Genomic DNA, 25,719 nt, shown 5'->3' on the forward strand with positions numbered 1-25,719 from the left:
AAATAATTATATATAGTTATAGTCTAGTTTGCATTAATTATATAATCAACTGCTTCTGAACGGGAGTGTCAATTTTTAGAATGATATATTATTTTGGCCTTGATAATAATGGCTATGAAAATAAACATGAGTTGGAAAGTAATTTCATTCATCAGTTATACTTTATTAAATTTGTCTGGTACTTTCTTTAATTGTCTAGCCAAACAAAGCCACTTTGATATAAAAATGAATTAATTAATTGACTTTGGCAAACGTGTAATCAAGAGGTTAATATTTCGTAGGAAAAATATCTCGAAGGAAATACCACAAATATGTGCAGTCAGACACACTACACTGGTAAATTTACAGTTTTATGATAACTATAATAATAACCTACATTACGAGCATTTAATTTACACTCTGAAACTCAATCAATAACATTAGGAATAATGCAATTCCGCATGATTCGATTGTAAAATATGATAGATAATACATGATTGGAAATAAATAGCCAAAAATATGCATTTTATTTACTTCTGAATTGAATAATTATTAATAACCCTATTACTCTTCTGCTCCATTCGAAATTAATTTGTTTTGCGTTAAGGAGGAATAGTCTTGAAACATATATGATGAGAAGCATCATATCGGAAAATAACTGTAGTATAAGAATTATTTGTTAATATATAATTGAATATTATACAACAGAATATTTAAATCGATATATATATACAATGTAAAAATAATAGCTAGTTGTAGGTAGGTAGCATTTAGAGCATATTAGACGAAAGGTAGAAAATATTTGCAAAATTAGTATAAAAATGTTTTGATTTGCAATACTACTCACTATAGAGGCTCAATTAAGAAGTAGTATAGACAAATCTAAAACATTCTTATTTATTGAAGCTAATAAATTGCAAATGGCAAAGTTGTTCGCCTACGCCAACTAGTCGTAACAGCACCCTGTTAGCTAATATTATACGACAAAAATATGTATTTTGATACACTCAATTTTATATGGTTTTTTCTTATATTCTATAGCTTACCATTTTTGAAGCTTATAGACGGAGCCCTGGACGGTTCCGACTCAATACTTAAAGCACAATTTGCTTAAAACCAATTTTACTGCTCAGGTGGAATTTATTGCTTTTGATATACAGTATTAAAGGTGCATTATTGCAAGAACTATCTAAGGCTTTGACGGTAATATAAAACGGCAACGAACAACTTGCAGCAGCAAGAAATATGTGAATACAGAGCTTTTTGAAAGCTTTGAAACAATTTCCATTCTTTCATCATTAGGTCAAACTTTTCTCAGAATAATTTTATTATATAGGGCGGCCCAAGCGTGATATGTCCATGTTGAGAACTGCAGTGAAAATCACTCTAAATTGCAGGTTCTGTTAGAGTTTCGCTTTTAAATTGAAACTTTCTGAAATAGGTAACTTGCATTGAACATGTTATTAAAAAATGGTAATCAATGCTTAGGGTTTGAGTACATTATTAAAGTTTTTTCAGATTCAGTGGAACTGTATATAGAACGTTTATTCCCTTCTCCAAATCACTAACGGCCGTATTCATGATTTGATTTAATCCTATTGATGCCTATTTACTTCTACGGAAATCATTCCGACATATATCACATTATCTAAGTTTAGGCTATAACATCGTAATTCGCAACTAAATTGCTAATAATACTAATCATGTTAGGTTTAGTAAAATAACCTCAATAAGTGTCGTTTATGTTGGAAAGTAAACACGTAACGGTTACAAAATGAGGCCATAAAAGACACAACCTGAACGGATTTATTTAAAATCTGCTACTTTTTGTAAAAGCTTCAAAAATATCGCCCAGCTATTTATAATCAATTTACAATAAACCAATTCTCCTAACGATTTTAATTAATTCGCAAAATCCATTTAAACTGTAAAAATCAAGCATCATCAAGAAAATCTGCTAAACAAAATATTAATCTGCGTTATTGATTATGCAGAACCAGTCCCTTTTCTCTCACCAATTCAACTAAGTTTGCTTTATTCCCAGTTTGTCGAAGTGACCCGGAAAAATAATGTAAATACAAAGTTTAAATTCTTGTTCCTAAAAATGTTTACAAATCTATTTATTTAGTCTGAGGTCTATTAAAACGGTAAGATAAGTAATCATTCTATTTGAAGGATGTTTAAGGTAATCTCGCTTAGATCATTTTCTTTGCTCAACATTCTATATCAATATTTTCTCCAAGTGAGCTGCTTCTTCATTAAATTATTATAACTACTGGTATACTGTCTAATTAAAATGAGTTGAGTATTTAATAGATACAATTTCTACAATGACAAGAACATTAAATCGGTGTTAAAGCAAATAATAAGTGGCTTGCCAAAAAAAAACACTTCACTTACAGCTTCACAAAATTTAAAACCTCACTCCTCTAAAGGCTGGAGCTTGTATGAACGGAATTAATGTTGCTTTGAAAGCAAATGAATGCAATAGCATAGGTAATTTGGAGCGGTTAGAAATTCCTATTCAAACACACGCTCTGAATCTAGCAAATTATCCGATCATCGCTATGCAATTGTAGAATTAATTTTGCCTAAAATGTAATGTCTGACTATGAGAGCGTTTTGTGATAAATGAACAAAAGAAACGGTCAACTTTATTACCTCTTTTAATAAAAAAAAACGAGTAGTTCTTGCATTATCGGCAGCTTTCTTTACTTTTTAAACTCAGCTTGTTGGTTTTTATAACTGGAATACTAAACTATACGGGCTAATTTTGAGTTAAATAATTTAAACGGTAAATTAATGAAGCGAAAACATTTCAAATTTGAACAAAATGATAATTCGTCCAAAAAATGTGCTCTATTCTTCGCGGAAAGTTTTTGCTTCATAATCATCATACCTTATTATTTATCGAGACATTATTCAAGAATTGCGAGATATTAAAAGATGAAGTCATATTTAATAAGGTGAGTTTACAAACTTTTGCTTAACTTAATGAAGGGGCTTACGTAAAATGGTGCATTACAACTCAGCAGAGTATTACACAACCAATAAAATTCTACCAACCTGAAAGAGCACATCTTAAGTCAAATGACTAAATTATTCCGAAAACAAAAAAATGCATCTGTAAGTTTTGATTTTTTAGTTTCCGAAAACAAACCATTGAGAAAATAGAAGCATCAAGTCAGCTTCTCGCTCACTTTTACAAATAAAATAAAAGTTGAAAAATATTTAAACAGTTAATTCATTAAAAAAAATGCTTTGTCCGAAAATCTGACCATCTATGTGAAAGATAAGTCCGACGATATTTATAATTCAACTTTTGTTGGTTTTCGTTTCTATCTATTAAATATGAGTCGTCAACCTGAGAACTTTCGAACTAAATTGCCATTTCTACAATTTTATAGCAACATAAATGAAAAATTCAAAACGAAAAGAAATACTCTTTTAAATAATTGTTTTGATTTCAATATTTTAATCTAGAAAGTTGTAATTTTTTGTTGATTGTATTGCATGGAATATAACATAATAGTATTGACTTCCATTGCTTCTTTGCAGCTTCCATAATTAACTAAACATTTGCCTACCGACCTGATTAGTAAACTAATCATATTTATAATAAATGGTGTTTTTATGTCTCATTGTGTCTCATGTCCGGGAAATCTAATTCCACAACAACCACTTCCGATCTAATCAAAAAATGTTCAACTGTAAAAATCAGCTGTAAAAAGTTATTTTATTTCAACTGCAGTTCTATATATTCTCGAACTGTGTCCCAGACGAACCAACCACATCAACTGTTCTCTTTGATACTGGTAGATTAACTATACATATCCGATCCGATAACGTTTGAAATTTCAGTGCAAATAATTAATGCCAGTGAAAACAATTTGGTTAAGAAGCTACATTTAATTCTAAACATCTCTTTACTAACATGAATGTTGAAATGAAATATTTCGGTAATTATCTTGACGCATTAGATTACAGTAACTATCTTGCTAGCTTTACTCTCAAATCTCTTGCGGTGAAATTCGGTAATGAAACAGAGTATAACAATCCGACTGTTCCACTACGACAGAGAGAATATTCTCGATGAATAAGAACATTGGAATGGTGAAGATGTGCCGCAATCCCCAAAAATAAACAACAATTAATCTGTACAATATAAACTTGCCAGGAACGGTATATTTGTGACAGCCTTAAAACTAATGCATACTTTGAAATGTTGATTAGCGAGCAGCCTTAGGTATTTCTTGCAAGACAATGTCATGTTTAAATATAATTCGTATGTTAAGATTAGGCGCAGTAGTTACGTTTAGTATCCAAATTAGTTGTAAGATCATAAATCTAAGATAAGAATCCTCAAATAAAATGGCTGTAACCCTAAAACCCGACAATTCGTATTTTTCCGCTTTGTCCTCTCGCGTAGGTTAAAAAGAGTGTAGTCAATAATAATTATTACTAATATTAGATATTGACAATTCTGGTAACAAGACCACAGTGCTTTACACACTCATTGTAAAACATTGTAATTAGAGTATGTAAAACGCTTCACATTAGAAAATTGTGCTAATATACAAACAATATATTGTCAGTGTTATATTTTTTATAATTGGTTCTAATGCTATTGAATGTTAGGTGTCTGTTATGTTAAATAAAGTTGTTGTTTGAAACACATTCCTCACCCCGTTGGGGTGACTTTTTTATTCGAATTAACCATTGTTTTTTTTTGTTTTTAGAATGGTTCGATTGGAGGAGATACAGTCGGAAGAGGAAATGGGTGAGTACGATAGAGTTTTACTAATACTTACCTTGTTTTCTGTATAAAATACTTGCACCTACATTTCGCATTTTTGCTAAATGCACAGGCTTAAGTCAAATAGGTAATGTGTGAAGACAACCAATAGCTGCTTTTTTAAGATTTTACTTCTAGGCATATTAATTACTACTTCCACACAACAACGTGTCAAAACACGCAAAAATGTATTAGATTCAATTACTGATTGTCTCGGAAGCCAAATTCTCGGCGTTCTCATAAAATACCGATTCTTGTGAAACCGGCGACGCTCAGTATCAACTATTGGAAGCTTATTTGGTCATACTACAAACGAACCAAAAGCTAGTAACAAAGTGTTATATCAACAATCTATATCACAATGTGCTTATTGTGGAATTCCTACAGTTAGTACCGCACGTATGTCTCGCAAAGTTGCACTACACAACTCTTTCAAAGGTTTATTATTAGCAGCTTAAGTGATACTTTGAGATGTGAAGCATGAGCTGCTTTCATAAGGAAATTTATTTGAGAGTAAAAAACAAGGCATATATATTGAGTATGCAATAGGAGCCTGCTGAACGATGATCCCAATTTTCCAAAAAACATTTACTAGCAACGGACTAATCAAACCAAAAAAAACCTGAACTAACATTAGTCAGACAAAGCTTGTACCAAGAGCTTCAGAAATATGTAGAAGTAAACTGCTATTTAAAATGTTTTCGATTTTATCACAGGCAAAAGTTCTAGGCACGTTGTATGAAAACGATTTTCTCAACTAAACAGCAAATTTCCGGATATGGAATCTTATAAACTTTTGGACTTCATCGGGAAGCAAAGCACGCTCTTTCCGAAAAGTTTTTTTTTGTACGCGTAAAAAGGACACGTATGCCCACACTTTCTTATGCTATCATATCAGTCCGATGTGTGTTCAGTTTAAAACCGGCGTCATTACTTTAAAGGATTTACTTTAAAGGGTCTTACACGATGGTAAAATAGCATCAATATAAAAATGTTTAGGTTCGTCCTCGGGTTTCAACATTGCTTTTTAGCAATATTTTAGAGTATAGACAAATTCCCTGATCAATTAGTCAACAAAGCATTTCAAACAAAAACATCCGAAACATACTTAATCGTAGTCAAAATTCTTAATATTTGAAAACATGCTGAGCCCATAGATGTGTTTAGAAAATTACAAAGGCATCGTGAACGAGATAGAGTTGAAGCTCTTCTGAAGCAGTACTAATAAATTACGGTGAAGACCGTGCTAAATTTTATAAAGGCAGGCACTTGCACCAGGTTTGCTGTCTATACACTTTTCCCCTTAATGCATTATTTTAAAATCAAGCTGTGGTACATACATATGAGATCCCGACATATCTGTAAACTATCAAGGTTCGCTTCGTAAAAACGAAATTATACAAGATTCAGTTCTTTTCAATTCAGTAGACCGACGAGTTTATATTTATGTCAGTCAAATGGTCCATTTTGTTTATAATTCTCTTTTACTTTCATCATCAAAGTCCACCGTCGTCACAGACGTGTTGTGGTTGTGTCCATCCGCGATGCATTGTATACACCTGCACATGTACGACAAATTGTTTGATATCTGTAGTTTTGAAATATGTTAGTCACTTTTACGAGGCAAAAATGGCCGAAATCGTCAAAAGTTTTATGTCAATAGCTATTTCTCTTCCCCGTACTGTGCACAAATATTAAAAATTTTGGAGACTGGGTCTCTTGAAGGGCAACACTAAAATCTATTATTGATTGATATCGGAGACACAGGCATATTTTTTTAAGTTTAGGGGCTCAATACGATTAGAAAATTTACATACATAACAACTGCAAGTTTATAAAAACATTATATTTTTTAATTTAATTCTAAGTAAGTGGATAATGATGCAATCTATCATATTAGACCTATGATAATGTTGCTAAATAGGCTTCTAGTTATACAAAAAGAAGGTCGCGCCTAGTTCTCGTAGCTACTAGCTACATACCGGCTGTCGCTGCTAATTACACCCAAAGTTGGAACACATGGACAGCGTCACGCGGAAGTTACAGAAGAGCATTTCGATGTTTTATCGCCTCGAAGATTCATAGGCCTTCAGGTTCAAATTAAAAACTTACGCCATAAAACAGCACTTTTGGAAACGGCGGGGCTGTTAAATAGAAACCGCTTTTAACTTTTTCAAATTAGAACTTAACGATGTTTTCTCTCCATCTAAAGTATGTTTTCATGTAGTTTATTTGGTTATTTAGTTGAAACTTAATGTAATATTATTTTAATTAAATCACGTTCAGGTAATCCATATTATATGGAGTAAATGTTTAAATCTGTAACTAATAACTAATAATAAACTGTAAGTAGTTTGAATGTTTGCTTGAACATGAACAAGGCATATGGTGAAAACAAATTTATCGTCAATGCATACATAAAAGAATAGTATTTCGAACATTTGCCTTTGTACATTTAAATCTTTTAATTCTGCCTCAGTAAATTAATTAATTAATAAACTTTTTTAACTTTCATATTTAAATGCAAGTTTGTCATCTTTAAGTTGTTTTAGTGATAAAAGAAAGGTAAATAAGGTCTTCTTAAGGCGGAAAATTTCGAAATTTTGACATTCGTGATTTTTGACTAATTTTTGTTCATACTATCTAATCCCGCCTGTTCGGACTTTAATTTAGGGAACTCTGAGTAGTTAAACTCTGTATCCAATTTCCATCTTTTTTGTCGAATTCTAGTTTAGTATTTGATTACTGAATGAGAATTATTGTCGTTCGCGTTTGATGAATGAACATCCATACAGGGTTGTATAAGTAGTAAAATGTTTAATAAATTTTGATAAGATATTGATGTTTGACATCCTGAATTTTCAATCAGGAAAAAAATACTCACAAATTTTTGCAAATTTTATTTGGAACCACAACACAATTGGCAGTAACATGTGCAAAGCAGCATATAATTTACGCCGGCTAAAAACATGTAAATCTTGGACATTAATTAACGGCCAAATTCAACTCCGTATAAAATTAGTTACTGCACCTCTGAGCCTCGGCCTCTCCTGTTTAGGCAAACTGATGCAGACATAACACACACACATTTCGGTACAACAGACTAGACGTGCATTAGACCTACGAGCTATTAGAAGTATTTTTCATACCAAAGCAGACATTTTTTGAATTAAAGAAAAGCTGAAATCATGCTTTAGAATAGAACTTTTTAACAAAACTGACATTTCAATTTGCATAACTGATGAACTTTATAATTAGATGTATTTTAATGAAAAATATTTCCTTGGCAGTGATATTAGTACAAATCAAGGATAAATCTTTCAAATCGATTAGGCCAAAGAGAAAATAGCATTTTTGTATGTTTAGGTGATCGTCTAATGGTTCACGAGATTAAACCGAAAATATTAAAAATACAGGAAAAGCTTTCGACTCTATTTCTACTTCGATGGTGTCAGCTAGTTCTGGTTGTTACTTGCGGTTAATGTATGGTTCGTCCAGGTTATGATGAGATTACATAGATTGTGAGAAAATGTATTTCCAAAATATTGCCTTGGATCGCTGGTCAATACTAATACGAGTCACTGGTACAATTATTGTACATAATTATGTTGAGGCTTTCAAACGTTTCTAACTGGTTTTGGTTTGCTCCTCTCGAATCGATTTTTTTCATAATAACATATTGTTTATCACTAGTAGGTGTTTCTCTTCGGAGTGGCTTTATTGTTTGATGTCCTCTTAGTCACTAACATTACTGTTTTCTTCGTCACACCACTTATTACAAAGTTATGCAGACCCTAGAAGTATTCATAACGACTTAAACCACTTTTATAACACACATGATGGATGATATTGAGTGTCACAGGTTCCTTTTAACTCGTTATAAAAATTAATACTTGTATGTGTCATAAGAAGAAAACTAAGTAATTCAGCTATTCATTCATTTATTTAATTCGGCCAGTATATAAATGTAAGAACGGGCACCAACATTGACCAACGCTTAAAAATTACTCAATAGTTGATAAACTAAAGTCATTATTCGGATTTTATAATTACATCTAATCCATGGAATTTTATGATCCAAAGGAAACTGTCTTACGAGAAAGTGTTTGCACGTTTTCGACCCAGAACTTTTTTAATATAGGAAAACAAATCATTATAATATCCGAACTGAATTGCTAAATGTTGAACTCGGCTGTCGGATAGTAAATTCCGGGGAGTTTCGCAAAACCAACAATGGCTGGGCGATATTTCCAATGCAAATGCCTTGTTCTGCTGCTTTCTCCGCTTAGTATTCACTTTGCGACATCGTAAAAGCCCTAGAATAATCTTGCTGCACTCTTGATTAATTTGAAATTTCCTTTCAATCTACGTACATTAAATACCTAAAGACCAGTACCCAAATAAATGGTCATTAGGAACAATATTATAAAACATACCGATAATATAAATTAAATAAAATATCTAATTATAGCAGGTGATACTTACAGAATTGTATTTATTTTTTCGCTTTTTGATTTCATGTCTAAATCAACAGTAGATAGTCCAGTTAGACAACATGGAACATGGAACCTACCACAAATAATGTTTATAGATACGTCTTTTTAAATAGAACATTTTTGTATACATGTCATTAAGCGGTTTTTATGTTTTCATCTCGAAATTCTACATCAAAAGTAATAGCTTATTAATAAAAATATTTTTATCAATGGCCAAAGGACGTATAATGTCGATCATAATTTGTATTTCCTGCGGAAGTTCATGAATCAATGTAATAATAGATTTTATATCAAATACCTATAGAAGAAATACTGGCAACAACAAAACATTTAAACAGATAAATATGAAGAATTGCATAAGAATGATGAAATCAAAATAAATTCGCTACAGGTGTTCTGAATGAGTTTCAGACAATTTTGCATTGATCGACACTCTGTAATTGTCACACAGCAAATAACGGCTAACTGATTACGGTTTTCTAGTTATTAGTAATTTTTTTAATAAGTACAATTCTTGCGCAGTTATATAATTGGCAATTAAAAACATATTTAAAACAAAGTGAATGCTGATAATGAAGCTGTCGCGTAACATCCAATTCGAAGTCTTTCATCCCTTATTTAAGTTTTCTTTTTCATGTCAGAAAATCCATCTCTAAACTTCCGACTAAATTTTCTACTCTGCTTGAGAGTGGTTTTAAAAGTGGTTTAATTAGCCTACATTTACAAAGTAATTAATCTGCTGCGACTCAGATAATATACTGTCTTTGCTAAATTAACTCTGCAGCGAGTTACGCAGGGTGAATTTTTTGAGGTGAGAAGCATATCACAAATTTTAATTCTCAATGTAATTAAAAGTGTTTTATTGTATTTTTTAACATAAAGAATGCCACTAATTTTACGGTATAAAAAATATTTCAGAACGCATCTTTAATATCAATGGTTCTACAAACAAAGACTGTTATGAGCATTTCTGAACTGTTAAAATTGCCGGATATGTTCAGAGAAATACTGAACTAAATTAGCAGCGTTGACTATTCGTGCTAAAACTTCTTCAAAGGTTTTAAGTAACTCGGTGTTGCATTGATTACATTTATATTTAAGTTTGAATATAGGAAATATTTAAAATCTGTATTGAGAATCACGCATTTGACAGGACCGTAGTTAGCTTTTTAAAAAACACGTAAAAGTATATTTTTGAAATTAATCTGCTCATAACATAAAATACAACAATTAATGTTGACAAATGTGTAAAATAAAGTTAGGACTAACAGGAGATTAAAAGACAATAATCAAATGTGTATACAAAAAGGCCCTGCTAGAGAATAGAAGCTTAAGCTCGGGTTCACTTGAGCACAACCTGAACCTGAACTCGGACTGAACATACCAATAGGGCGATGTGCGACTGAAACAGTATTTAATTTAGGAATTGTTCTAATTTACCATTGCTGCGTTTAGTTATAAACCAGAAACTACCGATCAGCTCTTTATTTTTGAAAATTTCTTTCAATCGGAAATTGGATTGAGAACTTCTTAAAACAGAACTGCAGAACTATTCTTTTAAAATGTATCTTTTTCTTGTCGTTCATTTAACTCGCTATATATTTTCTGAAATCGCTCAGTTTTATCCGTTTGCACATCCGTTGCAAGAATATGCCACTGCCATCAACTACTTTATTACAAATTCTATGCAACTGGTCGATATGCCAATTTCCAGTCGAATTATTTATGCATTTCATACCAAAATCATTTGTATTTAAACATACTGAAACAACTGAAACAATATCTGAAAAATAGAGATCAAAACTCCATAGAACCAATGGGGTATTTTTTTTGTATCGCTTAGTGTGAAGAATAGCGATATTTTATCCATTTGAGAATAGTTCAAGTATGTGTTACAATAATCTAATAACAACCAAAGTAAACGTATTAATGAATAAAAAAATTACATTTTATTAAATCTGATCGGGAGGACCAACTAGCAACTTTATCTTAATCTAAATGTCCTAAAATGAATCTGAGTGATCTGAAATTAAGTAACTATAAAATCGGTTTAATGGTTTAAGTAAGTATTTTCTATTGTTACAGCGGGCCAGGTGACAACACTTTCTACAGTAACATCGACATCAAGCCAGATATCAGGCCGATTAGGATTGGAAAGCCCAACCTCCTGGTTTCCGATTTAGTGAGTATAGTTTTCCATATTCAAATAAAACTAAAAGCCAACTTTTTAATGTTCTGCGAAATCCTGGGAGTTATTTAGGCTATAGAGACATTCAACCGAAGCGGCTTAAGCAAATAAAAAAGCCAAAGCGACTAATCAATTAAATGAAGCTCCAGCACTTCACTACTGTTTTCTTACAACAAGTCATTTCCGAAAATGCAGCAGCTTCATTAGGAAAAGTCTCAAGCTTCCCGGTTCTGATTCAATAAAGATCCTTGATTAGGGACACGTACGTGTTAGTGCAAGTCTCAAATTAACATTGTAGCCTCACAAAGTTTAATTAAATGTCCGCTTTCTCGACTTTTGTTAAGTCTTTAAGGCGATTTAGCCTGGGTCAGATAACAAATAGGAAAGTTTGTCCAAGCCCAATTTATCGGTCTAATTCTTGTTGCTGCGGTGAAGTCTTTTAATTATGAAAGACGAGAGATTGGACGAAGCATTACATTTTTAGATGTGTCGCTACTGAGGAAGTAGCTCTTATAATTATTACGTATCTTTCGATATGTTAAAAGCTCCCAAAACTGAACACAAGCGGTAAAATAAACCGAATTTATTGTTCTACCCAAGTATTTTTACATCTGATAGTAATTATGAAAAACTGATCAAAAAGCTATTTCAGCGAATTTTGTCGAAAATATAATAGGCAGCATGAAGTAATTTTCTCATCAACTCTCTTGCAAATTGAAGTGCTTTATCTAAAGAACAACATAATTTGAAATCGATCATGCAGGTGCAGAGTACAGTGCCGTGCTCTAATAGCTTCGGTACATACAAATTATATCGAATTTTATTTATAAAGAAAAATAAGTATACGTTGAAGCAAAAATTAGTTGCAAGATTTCAAATCGTTCTCATCTTTTCTATTCTACCAATAACTACTAGTAACATAGTTTTCAATGTTGCCACACTTGAACACTTGAGAAAAACCTAACTATTCTTGTTGATAAAAATACTTTAGAAACTTAAAGGACTGAAGCATTTTAATACATATTCAACATAAAATCGACTATCTTTTATTGATCGGTACTTCAAATCATCGCAGTCAAAAAAATTACGTTCAAAGAACAAAATGAGTTTGCATTCTGAAAACTCAGATTTGCTTTTCTTATTGTTTTATGAGTGTGCAGTATATTTATACTTCAGCCAAGTCAAATTTTAGTTTTTACTTGGATTTCAATGTTGCCAGCGAGAGTGGATACTAAATTAGTAAATTTTACCAAAGATTATACATTTTTCATCAGATCGAAACAAACTATCATCTTCACAATTGTGTGCAAATCAATGGTCATGACTGCTACATTTTAATATGCAGCTTGAGCTGAACAAATTTGAGCTTGCCAACACTTGATCTTCCTGATTTTTTTTCAAATTTTGTTTTCAAAATGCGGGCGATTCTGTTTTTTTCATTACCCTGTAATAGTACAACTCATGTGATAGAAAAAATTGGAGTTGCTTATGTAGTTTACACAAAAATCAATTAGTTTCGGGAATCAAGCGCTTTAAGGAGCAAAGTTGATGTCTACTACAGCCTAAATAACTCATGAGTAATAAGGTAAATCGTCACCCATATTTCATTCCCAGCATTCAGAATTCATTATGTGTACATTCATTATCATTCTTCTTTCGGCAAAAATGCTGAAGGTGTTTTCAAAGAAAATATAAATAATTTTTGATGTTTTGCGTAGTCTCTACAAATATTTGTTAGCATTAGATCGGTCAAACATTTATCAATCTATACTTAGTCAAGGGGCCGAAAATTACAATTTCTAAAATGGTAGAATATTTGCTGTTTTAGGATTTGCAGTTTGGAAGGTTTTCATATCTATTTCTCCTCATTCTGTTTAAACTGCTAGAATTTCATTGCCAGTTTAAAAATCTGAAATATTACCATTTGGTTATACTTTTGACACCGAAAATACCCAATCGCTTTGAAACGATACATTTTTCAGCACTTGAAATAGTTGATTAAATTCCAATATTTGTTATCAAAACTGAAACATCTCAAATTATTGGGAATAATTGCCCCTTTCAGCTCTATTTAGACTTTTTACATTCAAGGCTCCGAACAGGTTTGAAGACTGAAATATTTATGCAAAATCAAAATGTTTTTGCGATAATTTGCTGGAATCGGTGAAAAAATTGCCAATTTTCCAGCGATTAATGTAAATATCGAAACCATATTCGAAATAATTAACGGTTTTCAGGCTTTATATGAGAAATAAATTGAATCTAGTTCAAATAAATTCATGTTTAAAGCGAAATGTGCAAATATATAAATTTGCTAATTTTGCGGTTGAGTTGGCAGTAAATAAGTATTTGGCCAGCTGATTGTAATTTTTGCAACTGTGCCAGGATTTCAAGTATTAACAAAATGTGAAACTACATTGCCAAATTATCATTAAATTGTAATTAATTTAGTGAAAATAATTATCACCTTTAGGGTCTAAATTCTATGTATTTGACATAAATCGAAATAAATTGTAACTTTTTCTGTGCCAAAAGTATTGCTGTGTATATGTTTCCCAATCTGTTGCAAACATTGTTAAAATGTTGCTAGTTACGCTACAGCAATAGATCTACACGTGAAGAGTCATTACTTTTACAATGTTAATTTAATAATACTTAATGAACTCCCGAATGCCACTGGCTATAAATGTATAGTGCTCTATTTGGAAAGAATTCACTATTTTATCGCTGAAGTCCAGACTTATATTTTTAGAGACTAAGACGATGTGTATAAATGTTATATGTATCGTTGTGAATTTTATGTACTTTCCTTGCAGTGACGTCGAAATAATTTGGAAAGGGAGCTTAATGAATACTGCCTAAACAAGGTTTTCATTGAAGAAACGAACCATCTTAAATATATTTTAAATTTGAAGAATTAAACAAAATATATAAAATATGTCAACTTTGCTAAAAACTAACTGTTCAATGGCACCCCACTGAGTACTGCATTTTAAGGATGTAAGAAAATGTAAAATCAGATGGTCGGTTCAGGATGTAGAATAGAAAATAGGTGAAACATTAGGATTCAAATCAGCAAAATTTCTGGTAATATCGTGACTTACTTTTATTGATTTATTTCATGAATTATTGAAAATATTCGTCTTTATTCGGATTCAGCGCGATCAATGAATTTGGTAGAAGCGGTACAATAGAATGGCCAGCAGGCTCATTTAAAAGCAGTGCAAGGAAAATGCAAGAACTGAAGAATCGAATTTCACAAGAATCTGACTGATATTTCCTTAATTGTTATTAATGTCATTGAATATTTTCACAGCAAACTGTTATTTTTACTTAACGATTTAAACTATTCACAGAAATATTGAAAAAGGCCAAATCGTTAAAATAATTCGATAATTCTCTAATTTCCTTCATTCACGCGTTTTTCCTTCTAAATCCTGAACCGACCATCATTCGATGGGCGAGTCTTTTTAAATTTTAACGTTTTCGTAGTTGATGGCGTCGGGCTGATTGGATTAAATTAAACATGTTATAAAAGTTGCCCGTTCTTATCCAAGTCGATGTTTTTGTATATTGTAGAAGTCTTCAAATTTAGTTTATATTTAAGATGGTTCATCCTGAAATGGAAGCCCTTTATGCAGTTCTAAAGCAACATGAGATGAACTTTTTGGCAACGGCTTTTCTGTTTACGCGAATGGTTCTATATGTAAATGAATCTCTGTAAGTCTAAGCCATATTTACGTACGATTGTTCTCTGAACGTGTTGCGAAGGTGCTGTTAATATAATTTTCCTAATTCGGTCTTATTCGACAGTCATTGTCGTACCAATTTCCAAATTAAATGAATTACAAGAGACAGTCTGATTTTGAAGAAAAATGGGTTGTTTTATGAAACCCGCTTTTAATTGACAACTTTTATTCTGTGACTCTTTTCAGCTTAACTGAAACCAAAATTAAACTAAATATTCAATCAGAGATTATTTGACTACAGCATCAAATTTAATTTCAAATTTAGCAATGTTGAGTGACAATTTTTCGTTCAGATATTGCTTGTTCTTAACTTTGCAGAGCATTAAGATAAAAAAATTGTTGTAAATTTCCACTGCTCTGGTTTTGAAACAAGAGGACTCCCAATTTTTTGTTCAAAAAAAAATTATTGGAGTCTGTCAAATTTATTGCATTAACGGATCCCATTCCAAAGCTTTTTCGTACGCTACTGTCTTTAAAACAAAACCACTAACTAACGTGTCTGTGTTGTTTGTTCTCTCTATTTGATGGTTTGTGCCCTCGACGCTTCCAAAATCTCCAGGTGCTCAAGGTATTAGGTCGATTGATTTCTACTTCCTTTTCATTTTTGCTTCCATAGATGTAGGCTTGCATGTTTTTCTCTTCTCACATTTCTTTCTATAATACACACTTGATCTTGAAAACCTGTTACGATTTCTCCTTCTGATAACACGTGTGAACTGCTTTAGGTGGAAATAGGGTGTGTTATTTGAGCACCACGATTCGATTAGAACATATATATTTTTCTATAAATTGCCTGCTATCTGAGATTATATTTCTTTCTTTCTTTCATTTGGTAAATACATAATTTTCACTTGATGTGTTATGTCTTATTGCTATCGTGACAGAAATTTAGAAGTATTTTAGCAACGAAAAATATTGCTTCCAAGACAGAAAGGTTCAAAGTCAACTAAAAATAATTAAATGAAAACTGAAGCAAATATTTGCCCAGGAATAGTTCAGGATGATGAAAGTTGTTGCGACGAATAAAACTTATTAATTAGAAGACGAAATTAATTTGGAAATTCGTTTACTTTCTATATTATAGAGAACGGTTATACAAGTTTTCCGCTTTATCATCGAATCACTTTCTAACTTTGCCAGTTGCAATTTTCTAATCATTCAAAGCAAAACTTGTTGATACATAGTTTCACATTTAAAATATTTTGATGGCGTGTTTTATTTTTTGCGCTCGTTTACAAACAATTACAATTTAAGCTTATTAACAAAGCTAAACAATGGACAACACTATATACCCTCTCGGCCAACAGATTTTCAATTATAAGGTTTGGACGACTCAGTTCTGCAAATATTTCAAATCTTTAAAATAGGACTTTCAGGCGTCTTCTATATCGCTTCCATTGAATGAATGGGAAAAACTGGGTCTTACTGTTTTCCCTGTAAATGTTATTTCAGTATCTGTATCGCCGTTCAGGCAAATTTAAGAAAAAAATGAAAAGCCACGAACATATAAACACTTTTCCGCAATTCCATATTTCACTATTGGAATATATTTGACAGTTTGCAAATTTCGAAATGGTAAAGATCCATTTTATTTCAAAATAATTGGCGATATTTTACAGTGAATATCGCCATGTATGACGAAGAAACATAATTATAACTAATAAAAACACCTAGTCCATCTTTTAATAAATCACGATAAACCAATAAGGTATAATATACTATTAATAGAAAATCATATTTTTGCTATACTCGAAAAATTGCAATAATAGATCTCATTATATAAAAACAAAATTTTAATATTTGTCACACATGTTACTAAACATCGGGTAAGATTAACATTTACATTCTACAGTCCCCGAGTGTTTTGCTTGCTGTTTCCATTTTGCTTATCTGCATGCTATTAGCATTTTGTTTTATATGGAATTATAGGGATGCACACTTACACAGTGTTCCAGTCTGGTATTATCGTGAGGCAACACTTAAACACACCATAAACCATTGCTTCAGCTTGATGTTATTTAATAATTATTTCTTTGGATAATCATCATGGATAACATCAGTTTTTAATCCCCATTTCATACATAGTCTCTTTCAGGTTAACCACATTACTGGATGCTTGTCTTTCACAAAACCATTTTGAAATATATTTATATCTTCTAATATAGAAACACGTCAACCAAATCAATGTTTGTTCCAACTACATAAACATCCGAACAGTAGTAGCAGGCATTCAACAAATTGTGCTAACAATTCACATGTCCACAATGCGGTTTAAGCTAAACATGCTTTTACTTATTTAATTAATGGCTAATGCTTTGGGCCTTGATTAAAACCTCCAATCCAATGATAAATAATCAGGGTTTTGAATGCGAATGATATCTGTCCGACGCATTCAAAGCGCTGATTATATTTTGCAAGGCGATTAAAGCTTAATCGAAGCCCAAAGAACCGGGATCTTAAGCTAGTTTAATTTAGTCATGCATTTTAATTAGATTTAATTAATATCTGTAGATAAAGTAATTAGTGCTTTAAAAGATACTACTATAATCGCTTCTGTAATGTTTTACATTTATTTATCAAAGGCCCAAAACAAAGTGATATGTGATTAAACGTATTTTATTAATTTTCTTAGACCATGGCGGCAACTAAGAGGAATGCAGGTTTAACATCAGCAGTCCCCAGAGCAACTTTGAACGATGAGGAACTGGTGAGTTTTATATTTGTATGTGTTTTTACTCAATAGTAAAAATACCACTACTGTATGCCACAGTACCTAAAACAACTCGAAACATCGGCAAGAGTTATTTAAAAAAAACTTTAAGAGCTCTAATTGAGAGCTGAAAACTTGATTCCACTGTGAATTTTTGGGAGCCATGTCTTCTGGAAATTTGTGTTAATCAGTCGTTTACAAGTATTTAATTTTAAATCACTCCTCAATTATATTTTAAGACAGAATTCTTAGTTTTTTAGCCAAAAACACCAAAATGCAGAACCGAAGCAGTCGATTTGATAATCTACAAATATTCTCATATGAAAAATGAGGGTTGGTTTAAGCTAGGCGTGGGGTTTTCTAACATATTCGAGCAAAAATTGCAAATTTAAACGGCTTGCATTTCTAATATACGCTCAGTGCCAAGGAAAGTGGCGTTTCAGATAGTTTGCAAAAGTTCAAACTACTCTAACTGCTATACCAATTAACCATGTTTTTTGCAGTTTACTGCTTGATTTGTTGGCTTTTATTTCAAACGTAGGAAATGCTAATTCGTAATTTTTTCGTAAAATGTAGTCCATGCCGTTTAAACTACATAATTTATGAACATTTACTTCATTCAATAATTCCTCAAACTTAAAATTAGCAAAATTACTAAAGAGTTTTAAGCTGAGAGTTTGGGTAATTGGACGACATTAACGTTGATGATTTCTTCCGATTCAACCTTTTGTCGAAATAGATTAAAATAATTACATTCTAATTCATAATAATGCCCTTCCAAATACTGCCTAGATTACGCGGAAATTTCTTAGAAACTGCTGGTAGAACCATATTAAATATCCTAGAAGCCCCGATTTTAATCCTTTTGGGCATCCATATAAATTAGCATGCAGTATACGGACTCGCGAAATTCACTGCTGTCAGAATTATTATTACTATCGTTGTCAGAAGAATGGGCTAATAAACCACAACAAGCACAATTATTGTCATTATAAGTATGCCACGCAGACTAGAAGCAGCTAGAGCCGTTACAGACGGCTATAAGAGATAAATACTAACTTTGCTATCATTTTTATTGTGGTTTTGTTTTGTCGTATATTAAAAATTTTTGCTGTGTGAAAATAACATTCTTGAAACACCGACGCATTAGTAATTGTGTATGTGTGATTAGTAAGTTTGAAAGTAAAGCAATAATTAAAAAAAAAAACGTTTGTAATTAGATGAAACCTCAAAAAGGTTGACAAAATTTCGGTTTCAAGCAAAACTGTCACAGACAGAAGAGATCATTCAAGAAAATTATATTAACGTAGTTCGATTTAATCTCCATTATCTGTTACAGAAATCGAAGATTCAACGATTGTTACGCATTAAAAAAATATAGTCAAATCAGTTGATTAGTATGAAAGTTAGAAGCTTGAACGTTACCAAAAAATCGGATGCTTCATTCACTTTAATAATTTGAACTGGACTTTTAGAAATCACGGCTTTGCAAAACAGTAAAACAGTGTTTCCAAATCGAAGCGTCAAAAGTTTTATACATTAAACTTATCGTTATCGGTTTTCCTTGATTGTATTTCAATATGTAGTATTAATATTTAATTTTTTTAAATATTTGTTTACAGGATGGTGCAATTTCTCGGGGACACTATTTTTATGTGGCCCATAACAGTTGAACCCAATCTAAATCGAAACAGTTACTTGTTCAGCTCAGTAAAAAGTGCTAAAAATTTAGTTAGCCAACTGTTGTCAAATTTGACCATTAAACTAAGTTAAAATATCGAACTCTTGGTACGGTTTCGGAAATTTTGCGAAAAAACAAATAGTACAGAAAACATTTCTTGTGAATAAACCGAAAACTAAGAGTTGTCGAATAAAATAGTTTGCATCAGTTTTTAAATATCTATGCACTGATATTAAATTTAACAAAATAACGCTTTTACTTAAGTAAAAGTCAATTTTTCACAGGCGGCTTGAATTTTTAATATTAGGTGGATAGGATTCACTCGACAAAGCACTAATACTAAACGAAAAATCTGCAGCAATGGCGCTTTTCCAGTTTGCTTATATAATAAGTGGAAAAAAATAATAAGAATATTTTTTGCGAGTTAGCGATTATTTATTACCTTATTCAATTTTCAAAGTTACAAATAGCTCCTCATTTACATAAATATACCCCACTGGTTCATCTAAACGAAACGAAGTTGATTACAATTTTCGTGATAATATATTAGGAACCGACGAAAAACTTGTTACTTAAAAATGACAAGCTGATGTATTCTGAATTAAAAAGTCGTTTATCAATTTTGCCTAATGGAACCTGTTGCGTAGTTACTTCATGGATATAAAGAAAATTATAATATCTTCTTAGAGCATATTACATTAATTTGGCAAGGATATAAGTTATCTGACCTGGTTATAAGACGTGATAACGTTGCCTCATTGAACTTTTTTCATTCTCAACCATTTGGCTCTAATGGTTTCATCATGTCTGAAAATATTTAAACATTTCACTTCTTAGGAATATTCATTGTTTTCGAAGAAAAATATCAAAGCTCAAATTGCAGTTTTCTCTGTAAATTTATCTCTTCTTGGTCTACTTCTCCTTAAGTAGCCCATCATCATAGCGATTTGGACTTGTTGCCATCCAGCCGCTTTTGGATATGTTTTTATAAGCTAAACTCTATTATTTTCTAATCTAAATTTACTACGCTTGAATATGAAAATTTCTTTGTGCCCGACCAACTAAAAAATGTGTAACATTTTTCGTCGTAACTGAAATAAAATATGGTGATCCATATTTTCATGTTTTCATTTCTACCACTTCAAATAGAAGTGTTACAATCGTATCTGGAATTCAGAGCGCTCGGGGTAAAATTAATATTTGGCAGGCGAGAAACTAAAGTGCTAGGTGGAAATGTATGCAGAAACTTAAAAAAATGAAAAATATAGTTATAGAAACTCATATGAAACATCTTCTAGCGCTCCTTAATTAATTTGTCAATTATCAAAAATAACAAATCTAAGATACTTTAGAGACAAGATCTCACTACAGCCTTGATATGCAATTTTCCTCTCGATGCACGTTAGTTAAAATGTTTGCGGAAGAACTTTGTTACGCAGATTTAAATATTCCGGTTCTGTTTTGCCGCAAATTAAACGCGGAAGCCAGAAAGAATAGAATCACCTGAGCATCACCTGAGCATCCAATTTAAATAGAAGTAGTTGAATATAATTACACGCAAATAGTAAATCAGACAGCAAATTTTTGCTGCACTGATTAGTTATGTGATTTTTAAATAATGTTATTTATAATTCGAAAATATGTAAGTCCGCTATAAATAAACAGTGAATGGTCCAATGAGTAAAATTTGGATAAAGAAAACTGGAAGTTCAATTTCCTTTATTATTAATGTTTACAATTATTTACTTGAGTTATGGCAGCTAATGTTTGAAGGAGTTTTTCGGGCTTTCAAGGCGTCGTGGAAAATAATTTATTCGCGGCTTTTTACATGCATGGGTGGCTTGCACCCTCAGGTAATACGCCAAAGTGGAATTAATTCAGCACTTGTTCAGTACAAAAAAGTAGTACAGTATAGTTGAAAACTGAGTAAAATTATTTTGTGTGGGATTTTCCAATAAACTTTATAGCAAAATACTTCCTGAAACAGCCGAATCAATAAATCGCAGGCAACTGCAACTTTTCCTACGAACTATTAGAGCAGTGATAAGCTGATTTATTTCGTATTTAGATGATGTTCAAACTTTTCACGTATAAATAATAGCAATTTCCGCGAAATTAGAAACGAATGGACTGGTTGAACTGAAGAGGCTAATTAAATTGATTTCGAAGTATTCCAACTTTGTTTAATGGCTATTGTCTAAGCACTCATGTAACCTATTATCAGTTGAATTGAAAAGATGCTAGAATGTTAAACTTTGAAAAGGCAATAACGAAATCTCTTTATAATAGTTTTGCAACATTTTCACTAAAAACGGTAGGTACAACAGGCCTAAGCCACCCTTGTAGAGTTTATTCAGCAGGGGCGGTTTTAATTTATTTGCTTTAAAACAAACATATCTGGAACTGATTTTCGACTGAACTCAAAGTAAAAAGTTTTACTTTGAGAAGCCATTAAAACCTTTAGTAAGAAGTTGCCTTTAACAGAATAAGAGAATGCTTATAATAGGCAATAAAATAACAATGGTGGGTACAAAAAAGGCAATTGATCGTATCTATGCAATCTGGACCAAAATTATTTGGCTACTGGATGTAACTAGGACATTGCCCAGAGGTACAGATTAAATTCGGATTCGAATGTTCAGATTATTGCTTCAAGCAGGGGAATGGAAATAATAAGGTCACATTTAAATTACATATTTATTTAGTTTTATATCTATATGGTAATAAACTTTAAAATGAATGTAGTAAATTGTCGAAAAACCTAATATTTAATGTACGGCTGCGTTGCTTGTTTTGCCACTAAGTAAAAAATATTAAAATGCATCTGCAACAAAGTTTACTCGCCCGATATGAATCCTGCTATAGACGTGAATTAATTTGGTTAAAACATTATAAAGTAAACAACAATAAATGCAGCTGAAAACATGATCAGAATCAGTTACTGTGGGACAAATTACTGCCCATTTCTCTAACGGAATATTTAGTGATTAGCAATCATGCTGATGAGAATCAACCGGTTCCTGCCGGAAATACAAATGGAAAGGCCTTTAGGCACAGTTCAGTTTGTGATATTTGCAGGTTTAACTAATTTTTCAATAAAAAATTACAGATCCTGATGTTGCAGGTAGAAATGTAAGAATAATTATCAAATAAAATGAATGGCTTTTGAAAAAATACAGCTGAAGAACAGAACGATGAAAAACGACGGCTTAAATTTTAACAAATCAACTATGAAATCAGGCGCAAGTACGCAAGGTAAAACCCCCAAAATCAAGAAATAAAACTCAGTAACTACAGTATATCCTTTAAAAACGTACCAAGTGTTGCAAAACCACGTTCAAGTGAAACCACGTTAGTTTGATTGGTTACAAATTAATCTAGAATAATGAAAGTTTATATTTAAATATTTTTTCAATCCATTCTGCTGTGCAAAATAGTTATTGTTCCCTTCACACATAGAATTGTTGATGAGTGATGATTATAAATCGTTTAGAAAAAAACGGAAATTAGAAAATGTGGACATTTCTGAATATTCTGAATCGTATAAAGTGAAAGTAATATTCCTGAAGCACCAGTAGCAAAGTATCCTTATCGCAAATTTATTTCTGCAATTCGAAAGAAACCACCTTAAGGCCAATTTTCAACTAGGCAGATATGAGAACAATACGAATAATAAAGGAGTAGTCGATAGCGAAGCTACATTATTTTACCATTTGCCTCAAATTGCGATGTTAAATTTTGCATACGGAACTGTTATACGTTACGCTTGATCATTTGCAGACATACTAGAGTGTTCGTTTGAAAGTCGGATGATATTGCGGCAGATCTATGGCCACAATATTACGTCATAATACAGAGTGACACTTTGTAAATCGCAAATTTCTTGTATCTTTCTTACTGAATTTACGAAAACGCATAGATCGGTGCTTGCGAAGGGTGAACCCTTCGAGCATCACTCATTTCGAGCTCATTAAGTATCATTCATTTTAAATTTCCCCGCCAAACAAAGAAAAAAATAAAACTTTTTAGTTTTTAAATAGCGTTTGGGTAAATTCTAGATTGCTCAACTTTGCCCCAATTCAACCAATCTCGTATCTTATATGATTATCAAGGTGAGCCCATGGTTGAGCTCCATAAACGGACACCTGGTACATAAGTATATAATAATAATAAGATTATTCAATTAACTCGTTTTATTAAAAGTGTTCTGGAATCCTTTAATTTCTGACCGCCTCAGTTTTGACGCTCATTCGAACCGAATAAAGCTTGAAATCCTTTCAACATGTTTTTGAAACATTGGGTTATCATGATTGCACTAATAGCTTTAATTGTTGCAAACGATTTCCTTATGTGTTAAAAGACCGTCTGACAACAATTTCATTTTACACTCTAATCGGAAACCGACAAACACACTAATCGGATTGCGACGACTAAGCAATTAATCTACTCTGATGAATCCAATTATGACTATGATTCATTGAATCTTGCGACAATACGTTTTCTTGGCTTTAGGGAGCTAGTCTCGGTTACACTTGGGAACATATTTTGGAAACTACATCTATATGGAGTTTTCCGATGAGAAAACATTTTATAATACAATCGCGCTGCTCCTCTGTAATTTTGTTTAGCGTATCCACAAAAAAGTATAATCAAGGAAGAAACTGCAATTTCCTAAACTTCGTTAAACGGCAACAGAAATCCGTTGAATATAAAGGAAAACCAAAAGATTATTGACAGTTTACCATCCCGTAGGTCAATAGCAAAGCGATCGAGGGTGTATATTTTTAGGAAATAATGATCATTCTACTTTTAGTTCGACTATAAACCGAGAGTCGTCATATGTATTTATTGTGACTAAATACTCATATACAATGTTATATATATATATGATTGAACTTTTAACTATCGACACAGCATTACTTTTTCAAATGAATCTTCAAATAAGGATTTTAAATGTTCAAGTGGTTCGGTTTTGCATAATTCGGATTGTAAAGAGGACATATTTAAAAATAGCACGCAACTGCTGGTATATGTTATTATTATTAGTATTATTTCTATCATTAATTAATAAGTTGCCGATTTCAGTTGTTCTAGGTCAATTGGCTGGCACGTAAACAATAACATCGTTAAAAAATAACTCATGGTTTCCTTTTTAATTTATCAGAAAATGCACGTTTACAAAAAGACTCTGCAAGCGCTAATATATCCTATCAGCTGTACGACTCCCCACAATTTCGTTCCATGGACTGCAACTTCACCAACTTACTGTTACGAGTGCGAGGGACTTCTTTGGGGAATCGCTCGGCAAGGAGTGCGATGCACAGAATGTGGAGTCAAGTGCCACGAGAAATGTAAAGATTTGCTCAACGCGGATTGTTTGCAAAGTGAGTACTCCACCAATAATATTACAGTGCATAGGGTGTCGTTTGAGGCGCTATTTCAAAAAGTTTTTGGATTTTAGTCTCCAAAGTTAAGAAATTGTCTACTTTTTTAATCAAGTTGCTATTGTTTTCTTACTTGCAACTTCTGTTAACATTTTCTAAATTCTTTAGGTTTATTATAGTTGCAAAAAGTACACAAGCATTATTGAATTTGTCCGTAACAGTAAAAGTATGATGTATTTTAATGCAAAACGAGCAAGTTGCCGTATGAATTACCGTATGAAACACGACATGTTTCGCCATAAAAGTATTTTAATAGGTTAGTTATTGATTATGCGTCTTTCTGGGAAACATGCCTCGCATATTTCCTTTGTTAACGTACCATTTAATGCATTTGCTACCTTGAACGAAGAATACATGGCGACCACAATGCAATATAGGTAAAACTGATTTATTATGGCAGCCGGTATATTTAACAGGAGCTTCAAAAATAATCGGATATGAATGATTCTGAATAATGTCCCATTTGCTTATTCACTAATATTCGCTTAGATGTACACATCACAATAACGAAGCTTAAGGGTAAATGGTATAGTATTAAGGCATACTTATTTCATCAGCTGCTACTATTATAATGTCGAAAACATTATTTTAGTTGCCCAGATTGGAAGTACGGAATTAGTGCACCCGTTGGAAAATTAGGCAGCAAATAGCAGAAAATATTTGCGAAATCCCGAACC

At 32.1% G+C, this 25,719-nt stretch overlaps 1 protein-coding gene across 4 annotated transcripts in view; it reads left to right on the plus strand.

Moving 5' to 3' along the window:
• The first annotated feature begins 7 nt into the window (after positions 1 to 7).
• The window catches only part of LOC109542778 (protein unc-13 homolog B), a 78,464-nt gene continuing 52,752 nt past the window's right edge, over positions 8 to 25,719 (plus strand). For 3 of the 4 annotated variants that reach the window (XM_048668225.1, XM_048668227.1, XM_048668224.1), the window contains exons 1-5: positions 8 to 4,759; positions 11,356 to 11,452; positions 15,767 to 15,775; positions 17,840 to 17,914; positions 24,763 to 24,982. In XM_048668225.1, coding sequence (XP_048524182.1) covers positions 17,843 to 17,914; positions 24,763 to 24,982 — 292 coding nt within the window. In that variant the 5' untranslated portion in view covers positions 8 to 4,759; positions 11,356 to 11,452; positions 15,767 to 15,775; positions 17,840 to 17,842. The remainder of the gene's footprint in view (positions 4,760 to 11,355; positions 11,453 to 15,766; positions 15,776 to 17,839; positions 17,915 to 24,762; positions 24,983 to 25,719) is intronic. The other variant, XM_048668226.1, reaches the window with a different exon arrangement.

Source organism: Dendroctonus ponderosae, unplaced genomic scaffold (genome assembly GCF_020466585.1).
Source record: "Dendroctonus ponderosae isolate FM_Combo_2020 unplaced genomic scaffold, Dpon_F_20191213v2 Dpon_F_20191213_7, whole genome shotgun sequence".
Taxonomy (NCBI): Eukaryota; Metazoa; Arthropoda; class Insecta; order Coleoptera; family Curculionidae; genus Dendroctonus; species Dendroctonus ponderosae.